Consider the following 12732-nt stretch of genomic DNA (forward strand, 5'->3'; position numbering starts at 1 on the left):
GCTTGTGTGTCTTATCCTTAGAAGCTAGAATCAGAACCAAAGGAAAAAAACAGAACCTAGATTTCTCACCCTTCCATTAAGTTGGCTTCACACTAAAAACCCCCACTTAATTACAGAGGGAAGGAAGAGTCCAGGGTGGAGCTTTCCTTCTTGAAACGAGGTAAAGTACCGAATGAGCCCTGAATGCTCACATTAGTAAGCAGTGTATAATTTACAAGTCTACCAATTTCCCGAGAGTCCATGTCTAAGTCCAGCTTTGTAATAAGCTTCTCTTGGAAGCAGGGTGGTAGCATGGACTCTTGCCTCTAGGATCTGACTTGGAGTAAATTGTTTCCAGAGGGCCACTGTGCTGTGTAATTGTCACACTTCAGTTTCAATTGCTCCATCATCTACAGCTCAAATCTTCATTAACAAATCCAGGGGCATAACTGACCAAAATACTTGCAAACTGTTGACCGGGGGGATAGGCCACTGTGTTACTGCTTTTACATGGAGGAATTGGGTGCGACAAGTATTTTGAAAAGTATGATGCAGGACAAGCCTAAATGCTATTTACCAAGCTTTTTGAGGCAAATCACCTGGCCTCCTGATTAACTACTCATGCTAGGAGTCTAACGGACAGCTAGCAAATCGTCTCTCTTAAAGAAGATGGAATATACATAATAGGGGCAATTTTTTAATGGTCAAGAGGATCAAACAGAGCCAGGAGGTGTTACATTGTGTGACTTTACCTGCTGGGTCCCTGGCTGTCTCCCAGTGCAAGTCACTATCTTTTTCTCTGATCCATCCACAGAGTCCATGGTCAAAATTGCAGCTGTGTATGAGAATACCTGCAAGGAGGCGGCCAGAGAGACAAGATGACAAACTCAACAGAAAACAGCTGGCAAGTCGCAAATAATAGGTATCTATCCATATAGCAGGAGTTTTCTCCTATCCAAACTTAATATCCCAACCGAACACTTTGCCCTGAACTTGAAAGACGATGATGCACATCTTTTGCCAGCACAACTGGAATAGATGCTCAGCTGAGAAAACAGAACCAAGAGCACTCCCGACGACTCATGACCTCATTGGGTTGTCACTGTTAAAATCTGACTTCCTTCTCACAATTCAAACAGTGCTTTAATGTGATTTTAAAAGAAAATGGGGGCCTGGAGAGATGGCTCAGTGGTTAAGAGCACTGACTGCTTTTCCAGAGGTCCTGAGTTCAATTCCCAGCAACCACATGGTGGCTCACAACCATCTGTAATGGGATCTAATGCCCTCTTCTGGTGTGCATGAAGACAGCTACAGTGGACTCATATAAATAAAATAAATTAAAAAAATAATAAAACAATAAAAAGAAAATGATGACTCATAATTATTTTTTGCTCAAGTGATCTAACCAACTGGGTTGTCAAATACAACAAAAGAGAAGGACAGCCTAACTCCCTTAGATGTGACTGGTGCTCTACAATGGTACTTCCTGAGGCGAAGGAAACCCACTATTTTGTATCCCAGCTGAAAAAAAAATTTCAAGTTCTTTTCCTGGGATGGGGGTCAGGATTGGAACATAACAGCGTCTACCTGGGTCGTCCTTTGCTTCCTCATCCGCGCTGACCCCTCTTTCGATTTCAAATATTTCAAACAGGTCATTTGACGGCTGCCGTGGAACTACAAAAGAGAAGAAACCAATGGTTGGTTGTTTTTTTATGAGACCTTGCAATGATCCCGCATCTTTAGCAAGAGCAAGGAAAAAACCTATGCATCTCATTTCATTTTCTATGAAGAGCAATACAATTTGTGTGCAGAGATTTGTTCTCCAACATTAATCTGGATATAAATGAAAGACATCATTTTTCAAAAGTTTTTAAAATTCTAAGCAAGAATAAGTTAATGGGCCAGGTTATGGCTCGTCTGAGCCCTGAGTTTGGATCCCTACCCCACATGTATAAAGCTGAGGCAGGAAAACACACCCATAACTCCAGTGCTGTGGGGGCAGAGACAGGAGGATCCCCAAAATCATTTGGCCTCTCTGCCTAGCCAGACAGAGCTTCTGGTTTGGTGAGAGACTCGATCTCAAAAAAAAAAAAAACAAAAAACCAAGGGGAAGATAGTTGCTTGCCGATCTTTGCTGCTAAAGCTACCCACTGTTCTCACTGCTGGTGTCGCTGCTGCTGTTGTTGAGTTTTAACTCAAAGGTGCAGCTCTGCCTTCTTTCAGATCTACCTCCATGCCGCAATGTAAAAGGCTTGGCTTTATCTTCTCATCCCCGACCTCCAGCCAGCGGCTGTGGAAATGTACAGCTTGCCTGCCTGGTTATTTCTCTCTCAGCCTCTCATAAAACTGTCCTTGAGCTTCAAAAAAAAAAAGAAAGAAAGAAAGAAAAAAAAAAAAACGAACGAATAAACAAAAATGAAGTGGGTAGTAACAAAAAAGACACCCATGTTGACCTCTGGTTTCTCCATACATACACATATGAACATATATGCACACACATTGAACACATACATATACCACACACACACAGACACACAGACAAGGGGAGGAAAATAAGTATTCATGTGAAAATATGCTATGAAATAACTTCAAATTTTTAGCTAAAATTGTCAAGTTCCTCTCTGTGAAAGACACAGTAGTGAATAGTTTGCTGGTTTCTTGCAGCATGTCTGTCCCTCAAAGGAGCTCTGTACAGTAATGTACACTAGTTCACACCGATTTCCACAGCCTTCCTGATCTCAGCAGGTTCCCCAGCTCCTGTAAGCTCCAATATAGGAGGCTTCCTGGTAAGTACTGGCCATCCACACAACAAAATACACACCCTTGCCCAAGCATGCCAACCATTTCCACACCCCTGGTATTGATCCTCTTCTTCCTACTCATTAACCTGAACAAGCACCCCCTCTTCCTTTCAGGCTGAGCATAAATCTCAGAGAACCCTGAAAACTTTCCGACCCTTGGTAGAATTATATTCTTCTCCACTGCTCACCAGTAGTCCCGTTTGCATATTTCCTTCCTATGCATTTGTAAGGAGCTCAAGTCTCTCTCTCTCTCACACACACACACACACACACACACACACACTATCTCTCTGCTAGTCTCTGAGGTCCTCAATGGCATCTATCACATCCGACTCACATGGCATTTCCAGGGCTCAACCTGGTGATCACTAAACCCATGTTCTCTGTCAACACGCTTCATCAAATGTCACCAGTGGGTTAGAGCTTAAGGATGCAATTCAAGAGGACCGATTCAATTAAACCCTTGTTTAAGCATCAATGCGATGTATATTTGATTTTTAACCCAACGCCAATCCCCGTGGTGGGCACCGAGGAGACAGCAAGGAGAGTAAAGAAGATCAACAAGCTTGAAGTTTAATGGCAGACACTGACATCACACATGGAGATAAATGGACATTGAAAGCTTTGAGAAGGGGCAGGAAAGAAAAAAAAATGCCCGAAGATGCCTTGAAGAACAGCTGGGTCATAGAGCAGAGAAAGCCCAGTGAAAGCTGTGGTCAGGAGGGGAATTCCTGACCAGAGGCCAGGGAGTCCTTACTCCCTTCTCCTGCCAGAAATTTAATTAATACTTTATTTTTATAAGACAAGGAATAAAAGACATAGCCTACCACAAAACTGATGACATTCAGACAGGTTTCCCCCCTGTAGTTATGTTACTATTGCTAGCCAGGACTTTTAAAACTGACAGTCTTGGACTATTTGCAACTGTATTTAGCTCAGTACATCTGGACTGTTCCCCTGCTTTTGTTTCAAAAGTCAAAACGGAAGTGCCTTCCTATTTCACAGGCCACACACCACACACACGCTGTCAGGTATGACGGAATCCAAGCTAAGGCAGAAGATGGATGTGGGTAGATGGTCCCTGGGGCTGCTGAATGACTGACAGCAATTATACCCAATGACAGCTTTCCTTTCCTCACTTCAGCCTCTTAGAGAACACCTTCCTTCTTGCCTACAACATTCTAGGTAAATGTGCTTCATTTCCCATGACATTAAAACTTGAGAACACAATTGTGTGTTTGTTCTCCTCTTCAGTAACATAAATCACTCTGAAATGGACAAGCTCAACCCCTGTGGCGTAGAGTCTGAGGGCATTATGACTGTTCTGCCACCCCACCCCCATGAAGGCCTGTCCAATGGCATTTGCTTGTCTCCTGACGTGCCCGGGTGCTCTGACACAGGAGGCTGTTTTCTCAAGGAAGAGCGGGAGGTTTTCTCCAGACAGAACCATGTAACCTGAAAGGGAAAGAGGCAGAACTTTCCAGGCCAAAAGCACAGAGCCATCATTTATCAAAAGATGATGCTTTGGGCACACAGTGATATCGAGAGCGCCACGGGACCTGGATAAAGAGAAAGGGACAGGATGAAGCGTTTGCAAAAGAGCACTAGCAAAGCCTCAGATGGCTCTGGAAGACCAGACAACTCCAACAATTATCTAATTAACAGTGATGATCACGGATACACATTTCCCAAGGATTTACCCACCTGATGTGATCAGCGCCCATCTATGCTTACAGCGAGCGCTGTGTGCTCCGCTCTGATCCCTGCCAGGCTATTGCCTTTCCTCAGCACCTCAGTGTGGTGGCTCACTAAGAAGATCACTTTGAAGGGTCAACAGAGGGTAGAGTACACGCCTGATATATGTAATCGTGTGTGAAAGTCTCATCTGAAATACGCATGGAAACTTGAAACACTTTAATGTGTCTCAACAACACATTAAAAATGTTTTTTAAAGACTAGAAAATAGGCTCATCAGGAATACACTAATAATGTGGTAGTCTGAGCCGGGCGGTGGTGGCGCACACCTTTAATCCCAGCACTCGGGAGGCAGAGACAGGCGGATTTCTGAGTTCGAGGCCAGCCTGGTCTACAGAGTGAGTTCCAGGACAGCCAGGACTACACGGAGAAACCCTGTCTTGAAAAACCAAAAAAAAATAAAATAAAAAAAAATAAATAAAATAATAATGTGGTAGCCTGAACATTGAAAATTAAGTGACTTTTATCTTTGCTGATTTGTTCAGTCTTTTAAAATTTTATATTTTGAGGTGTTAAAAGGAAAGTTTTAATATGAACAACCCCTACGTGATCTGGAGAAGGAGGTGTTTGTAAGGACATCGATACACAGCAGCTATACATCTGATGTTTGCATCCTGATCAAAGGGCTCTGGATAGTCTTGATGTCTGATGTAATCTAGGTTATAAAACTGAAATGTCTGTGAAATCCGAATGCTTTCTTTGATTCAAGGGAGCAATCTTAATGAATGTAGAAAATACTAATTAAAATATCTGAGAACAGATGAGCAGCGATTTACACATGTTTTCCACTACTCTTCCTTGCTTGATACCTTGGTTAGTAGTCACTTTCGATAAGCAGAAACATATCTGATACTTTCTTAGAACCAGAATGGTATAATAACGATTAAAAAGAATAAAAGATGGTAACAAGTGTTCCTGTCTGTTCATTTCCTTTCCTTCAAAGTTCCCCACTCACTGGGTAATACGTCAAAATGCAGAGTCCACGAGGTGCAGGGCCCTGGAAAGCACCAGGAAATCATCAAATGTATCCTTCTCCTACCTTCATCCATATCCTTCTCCTACCTTCATCCATATCCTTCTCCTACCTTCATCCATATCCTTCTCCTACCTTCATCCATATCCTTCTCCTGAGGCAAAGTAGGACACAATGAGGTTTTAATGGAAGAGGTGCTTAAGTGTGGGTATGGCACGTAAAGCCTGACAAAGCTCACCCAGGAAGGGGAGATGCTGAAGCTCTCTGAGAAGTGAGCTTTGTATTAAGATCTGAAGGAAGAGTTTCATGATCGAAGGCCCCGGAGAATAAAAGGGTGAACCCCCAGTCAGCCGAAGAGGTTGGGGGAGAGGCAGAGCACAAGAAGAAAAGCTCCAAACGGAACTGCAACTGCACAATGACTGTTTAAAGCCTTGCTGAAATGTTGGATTTTTATCTTGATAGAAATCAGACACTCAAAGAGTTTGACAGTGGTGCCTAGGGAAGGTTTACCTGGTAAAATCATCACACTGCTGTAGCTTAGAGACTCGAAAGGAGGAAGGTAGGAACAGAAAGCATTTATGACTAGCCACATTTACTATAAAGAATGTGCACATGCTAAAAAGCGTTCTCCAAAAATTTTCTGACATTATTCCATATTGTACCAACAAAAATATTCTTATGGTGTAGTGGTAGACGACTTTAATCCCAACACTTGGGAGGCAGAGGGGAGCAAATCAGTATAAGTTCAAGGCCAGTGTGGCCTATATAGGGGGTTACAAGCCATCCAGGCTACATAGTGAGGCCCAGTCTAAAAATGGATGGATGGATGGATGGATGGATGGATGGATGGATGGATCAATCTTGATTATTGTAGATAGATGGATGGATAGATAGATAGATAGATAGATAGATAGATAGATAGATAGATTCAATCTTGCCTGTTATTTCTAACTACAATCTGTATAAATAAAATAAGGTACTAACCCCAGATATGGAGACTGTGGGATACTGATGATATTAATCCCAAATGATAACAGTTGTGAGGTATAGAGGGTACTAAGCCCAATGAAGACTAAGGGATGTATGTGTGATTGCAGCAGGCTAAGGACACAGGACTCTCCCACAATGGCTACAGAGTCCTGGTGCCCATCAGGAAAAAAGCAACTGGGAGAAGAAGCTGTCCTCACAAAAACTGCTGTCCCAGTCTATTGTGTGCAGTCTCTCCAGGACTGTGACCATATCCACATATAGTCTATATTGATGAATACGATTTCTCAAGCAGTCATCTGCAGTTTTTACCCAGTAAAACCTCAAGAGTAAACACAGAGAAGAAGATGTAAATATAACTGCACATACCTCCCACTGCCAAGCTGCTTGCAAACCTGTCAGCCTTCTTCCTCAAAGGCAGGTTTTCATACTCAGGTTCTGTTTAAGGTGGTTTGTATGACATTGTCCAGGCCAGTTTATTGTTGGACTAAAGATAACATATAACCCCTGTCTTGAATTCTTTCTATGCTTAGAGGTTTGCTGCACTGAAGCGAGAGGTCTGGATATATCTAACTCTATTCTATCCTCATGTCTTCTAGATGGGGGAAAACCCACCTAGATATTTTAAAAGACAACCGGGTGGAAAATGGAAATGAACGGTAAAGGCTTTATGGGATAGTATTCTTTCCTCTCCCTCCTGCTCCCACTTCAAACGTAGAACACACTAAGCAGAGAGAAGAAAATTAAAAAAAAAAATCAGAAACCAGTTTCCAATTTCCTTATTCTTATTCAAGAAATATCTCAGGCAAATGTTGGTTACTCGACACAAGAACAGGGCTGCTGAGCCCCTGCAGAAACTGCCAGCACTTTATCCCATAAGGTGGACCTGCAAGTCAGAAGACAGCCTAAGAACAATGAACAGAACTAGTAAAACTTACCTCCCTGGTGAAAGCTGAACACAGGCCCAGCTGCTCAGCAATGAGCCTGTTGTGGCGGCGACAGACCCCAACTCCTCCATAGACTGCGTGTGACTTTTAGAAAGTTTCGGAGGAACTCAAAGGCACTGCCCAGGGAACTCCTAAGAAGACCGAGACTCTAAATCTTGGTTCTTCACTAAGGATGGTTTTAAGAATCAAGAGAATATCCCACAGGCTTGGTCCTCCTGCCCTCTTTTAAACCAAAGCAAACCATAAAGGCTAGGCTGGTGTGCACCATAAAGGCTAGGTTCCTCCAGGCCAGTGTGCACACCACACAGGTGCTGAGAAAAGGCCCAGCACGGCTCCTTGAACTGAGCATAGCACACCTGAATATAAAGCCCACCTACTGTACGAGAGAGGTGTGGCCCACTCATCCAAACCATCAATCAAAAAAGGAAGGGGAGCTTCTATGTCTGCTACCTCATCAAACCTTTGATTTAAGCTTGCCATCTGGACAGATTCATCTCCAGGAGACAACTGTCATTATACCCACCGTGAAGAAGGTGGGTGTGTGGCCTCTAGTTTAACATCTGCTTAACTTCGCATGTGCTATGAACACCTGATCTATACACAAAGCCCACACAAAGCAGCTCGCTTCCATCTTCATCTTCTCTGCTCACACTTGTAAATCAAATCAATTTGGGTTGAAAAGACAGCGTAGGCTAAAAACAGCATTAAAACTGTAGTGAACCATAATAAAAAGCATCAAAATAAAGTTTCGTCATCACTAGAATATATGGCTTCTCTTGTGAATAATTAGGAAAGGCTATTATTACAATCCAAATGAATCCAGCATCAGTGGTCATAGAAACAGCTAATGTTCCTATGTGGCAATCGCTGTGACATGTGGTTTGCACAGACCTTCCCATCTAACTCACAAAGCTGCCCAGTGAAGTGCATACAACAACTACCCCAATGATCCAACGCAGAAACGGATGGAAGAATTTGGCAACGTGTCCCAAACACAATCCTTTTAACTATAACAATTGTTCATGGAGCTTTTAACATTTCTGATCTCCAACCCAGGACACATCGTTCACAAAGAACTCAATTTATACTTTCTAAGAGGAGCCATTTTTTTCTTCACCACTCACTGCAGAATCCTATTAAAATACAAATCAAAAAATCTTAAAAATTCTCAGAATCAATAGCACCAGACCCTGACCTGTGTGCAGCAGCAACATGATTCTCTAAATAACTGGCAGAGATTGAATCTTCGGGAGATGTTAGCGTGATCCTGGGGCTTCTGCAGGTCTCATAGTCCTAGGACCTTCTCACCCCTCTGCTGAAACAATCAGCACCCAGATGAGAAGAGAGACTGAAATATGTCCATGGCTTAAAATGTTGGGATCTACAGACTACAAAATCAGTAGAAGAGAAATAATGGAAAGACAAAACAAAACAAAAACTCCAGGGACAGCATGGTGCCACAGGGTAGCGCTCAGAAGGACAGGAGCGATTTTCCATTTCCTGTTTGCTATCTGGGTATCCAACCCATTCGCCTGTTCGGCAGCAACAAGACTGGTTTTCAGACACAGTCATTTATAAAAGAATGCAGCAGAGGTGAATTACATTTTATTCTATAATCGTGAGCCTATAACACCTTTCTCTTTGTTTTATACAGTATGGATGGTCATTGTCTATTTTGCAATTATTGTTATTTTGAACATCCTACATCTGGCTAATTCTGTATTTAGGCAAGACGTGGCTCTGTTGGATAGAGATTGCCACTGGGCCACACAATTTGGCCTGCAAATATAGCAACAGCATACCTGTGAGTGTGTGAAAAATGCAGTCTGAGATCCTTTCCTATCCTCATTGAATTAGCATCTTTATTTTAATAAGACCAGCATATAATCTGTAAACACTGCAGACCCGAGACAGTGTGGAAGAGTGTATACACACCAGAGGAACCCTAAGTGAGTATTCTAGTTTATTCTAGTTCAACCTGAATTCTGAAAACACTTCTTTTGGGGAAAAATATGTGTGCTGGCCCAATTGATACTCTATTCATTTAGTAATTTGAATCTTTTGGCTGAAACTGGTCAGTTATGGCGCATTCTATTCTGAAGACCTTTTTGGAGGAGTTAGAAGTTAATAAAACCCATAATAGATTTTGGAAAACTAGAAATGTTTCAGATGAAACTGGCATGATTAAGAACCAGAACTCCCTGGGGTATTTTCTCAAAACGACAACCCCATTTTTCACTCTTCCTTGGGGAGAGCAGAAGTCTATTACCACCACCCTCTTCCTAAGGAGGCATCGTTACAGTAAATCATGGTTATCCTTAATGACGACAATGGAGAATTTAAAAATCACTGCATGGGGATAACGAGCAGGCAATGAAAACCATCCCAAGCACCAGGAATATCGTATAGCTGTGGTTATTACTTGGGAATTTCTTTCTTCCTGACTTTCATATACATCCGAACATATGGAGGCATATATTTTTATATCCAATTGGGGTAAAATGGTCTCTATGTATTTTTGCATTTACTTTTTCAGTTAACATATTTTAAACATGGATATTTTCCCAAGTAGCATTTAAAATGAATGTGTCTTTCTGGTATACTGTTAGATCAGGATGCATGCTCCTGCAACTTCTTCTGCTAAGACCTTTATCGTCGTTGCTCTTACGTAGCTCTTACCTTCCTACCTCTGTGGACAGAAGGGTCTTGCTTTTGTGTTTAGTCCCCGTTTTCTAGGGATCTCCTGTATCCAGATAGGCACACTAGCATTTCAATCTGTTTCTCTGCTCGTGTCTGCTCAGTACAGGATTCTCTCCATCAGACTATGTAAGAACGGCCTCATTAGTCTCAATGCAAGCTACTTAGTCAGGACTCTTGGTTATTGTGGTGAGTGGTCTCCATACTGCCTAGTTCAGCCAAGACCTGACCAGAAAACTGGTGGCAGAGAATTCTAATCCTATGAGTGAAATGATCCCCTAGTTAAATCTATCGGAAGACGTTACACTCTGTAGGACGCTTCCCCTAGAGATTTACAGGGACATTAGCACATTAAAGGTTTGAGGAGCTGGACAGCTGACACACCTTGATAGCAGAGCTAAACCTGGTATTTCTTAATGTATTTGACTTCAGAACTTGCATAACGTTTCAGGTAGCTAATGGCCTATGAAACACACTTAGAGAAACACTGCTTTGACCCAGTGATGGAAGAACAACAATGTCACACTTTGCAGGGACATTAATACAGTTCAAACCAGCCTATTAGCTAGTTTCCAATTAGCTCTGAAAATGCATCTGATTAGCTTTCTAGTCCCATTTAACAAAAAATCTTTAGGATGCCTTATGTAGGCTTAGGTCCTTAGCCTGTAGGTCACGACCACTTTGCCAACCCCTGTCTCCAAAAATATTACCATTATGATTCATAACAGTAGCAAAATTAAAGTTATGAAGCAGAAATGAAAATAATTTTATGGTTGGGGGGTCACCACAACATGAGGAACTGTATCAAAGGGTGACAGCATCAGGAAGTCTGAGAACCACTGCCCTAGATTATTCTTATTGTGAAACAGGTGCTTAATATTTCATATCCTACATGAAAGGTGACTTTTAATATATTTATTCTCCCCACTATGGTTAAGTAAGTAATCATTATTTGTACACTTTTTACCTGAGTTCCCTCTGACCTTGAACTCACTCGGTGGAAAAGAAGGCCTGGGCTATCCATCACCCGTCACGGCAGTAAACAGAGCATTTGAGCAAAGTTGCAAACTCATAAATACCAGTGATAGGAAGCAAAAGCAGGCTTTCTGACTCGGCGTCTTGTAAAAAGCGTCCTGGGGGGAATCCGGTCCAAGTGCTTCAGCCTGCCTTCATCATCTTTTCCTACAATTTATGCTAAGTCTCAACATCAGGCTTAAACCTTAAAAGCATACTGGATGTAGAATTTTCTAGAGCATGTTTCTTGCCAATGGCCATGTTACCCTATATGAGGTAAGAGTAAAACTGTAATCTGAAATAACGGCTCATTTGGAAGGAAGGTGATCACAATCAGGAAGTAGAATTCAGCTGCAACAAGAAACAAAACTCGAACTACTTCGAAAGAGGTGGTTCCTTCCCTGAAGTACTCCTCAAAGTACATGGGAGGTGAGTCTTAAAACAATGACCGAGTGCCATCACCTCTGAGTCTACACAAATATTATGATTTCATAAATCTAGGTGAGGCATAAGGTTGTCTCAGTTCTGAGCTGGGTTATGGGAAGGAAAGTTGGATATAACGGGGGTGACTTAAGCACCCTCATAAGACTATGGCATATAAGAGTAAGACTCTTGGATACTTAAGTAATGTTATTTTCGTAATGTTTCTAGGCCCCAAATTAAAACGCCCAGAGACTATGGTGATTATCACAAAAACCACTTACTTGAAGTTTAAAATAAAAGTTTGCAATTCTGTGTCCTTTCTCCTGTAGCAATAGCACAGGAACAAAATGTTGGTGTTGATGGTACTCTTTGCAAGCCCACGTTGTTTCATAAGCCTTTCTTGCATTAAAAAAAATACGAACTTTTAAACAGACAGACCTTCATAGAATAAAATTCTAAAGTAAATTTCATTTTAACGAACTTGAAGAGCCAGGAAACAGACACATGCTTTGAGATAACTGTTCTCAATGGATAACATCTATATAACATTAACAAAAAGACATTTTTGTTAACATCAATACATTTTACCGTGGAAAGGATCCTTCATTATACAGCACCAGGACCTGATTATGTTTCTAACAATCTGGAAAATATTGTATTTCACAATCACCTAGACTATGGGCGTATGGTAGATTTTGGATATATAAACCAGGAGAGAGAAGACTTGGCCCAGAGGGCACAAGCTCGTGGCGAGACAGAGTGCTGCCTTCCATGTAGTCCTTTTTAAAATAAAATACCTCAGTTGAGCTAAAACTGTACTAACATTTCTTTTTACTTTCACAGTGAATAGATAATTTTTTTTTCCTGAAGAAAAAGCTTAGTAGCTTTCCACTTTTCAGAATATCTGTAATAACCATAAGAAACCAAGTTAAGACAGCTCCACAATCTTCTCCCATGCATGAACCAAACTGAAGAGCAGTCATTGCTGAAGATGAAGGGAGAGTGAACTCCTTCCTGGCAAGGCTATCTGTGGCATGTGACAGCCCTGGCACAGGACCAAAGTGACCTCCTGGGACATTTCCTGAGGATCACACTGTCTCACAGCCGGCGCTCTGAACATTCACCAGAGCTGTGCCCCACCTCCACCCGATTCCTA

General features: G+C 41.9%; 1 protein-coding gene across 4 annotated transcripts in view; it reads right to left on the reverse strand.

The window, feature by feature from the left end:
* Npnt (nephronectin) overlaps positions 1–12732 on the reverse strand; it is a 67991-nt gene that overhangs the window by 7322 nt on the left and 47937 nt on the right. For all 4 annotated transcript variants that reach the window (XM_029475504.1, XM_021157581.2, XM_021157582.2 and 1 more), the window contains 2 exons: positions 1567–1653; positions 732–830 (listed from right to left, as the gene is read on the reverse strand). In XM_029475504.1, coding sequence (XP_029331364.1) covers positions 732–830; positions 1567–1653 — 186 coding nt within the window. The remainder of the gene's footprint in view (positions 1–731; positions 831–1566; positions 1654–12732) is intronic.

This window comes from Mus caroli, chromosome 3 (genome assembly GCF_900094665.2).
Source record: "Mus caroli chromosome 3, CAROLI_EIJ_v1.1, whole genome shotgun sequence".
NCBI lineage: Eukaryota > Metazoa > Chordata > Mammalia > Rodentia > Muridae > Mus > Mus caroli.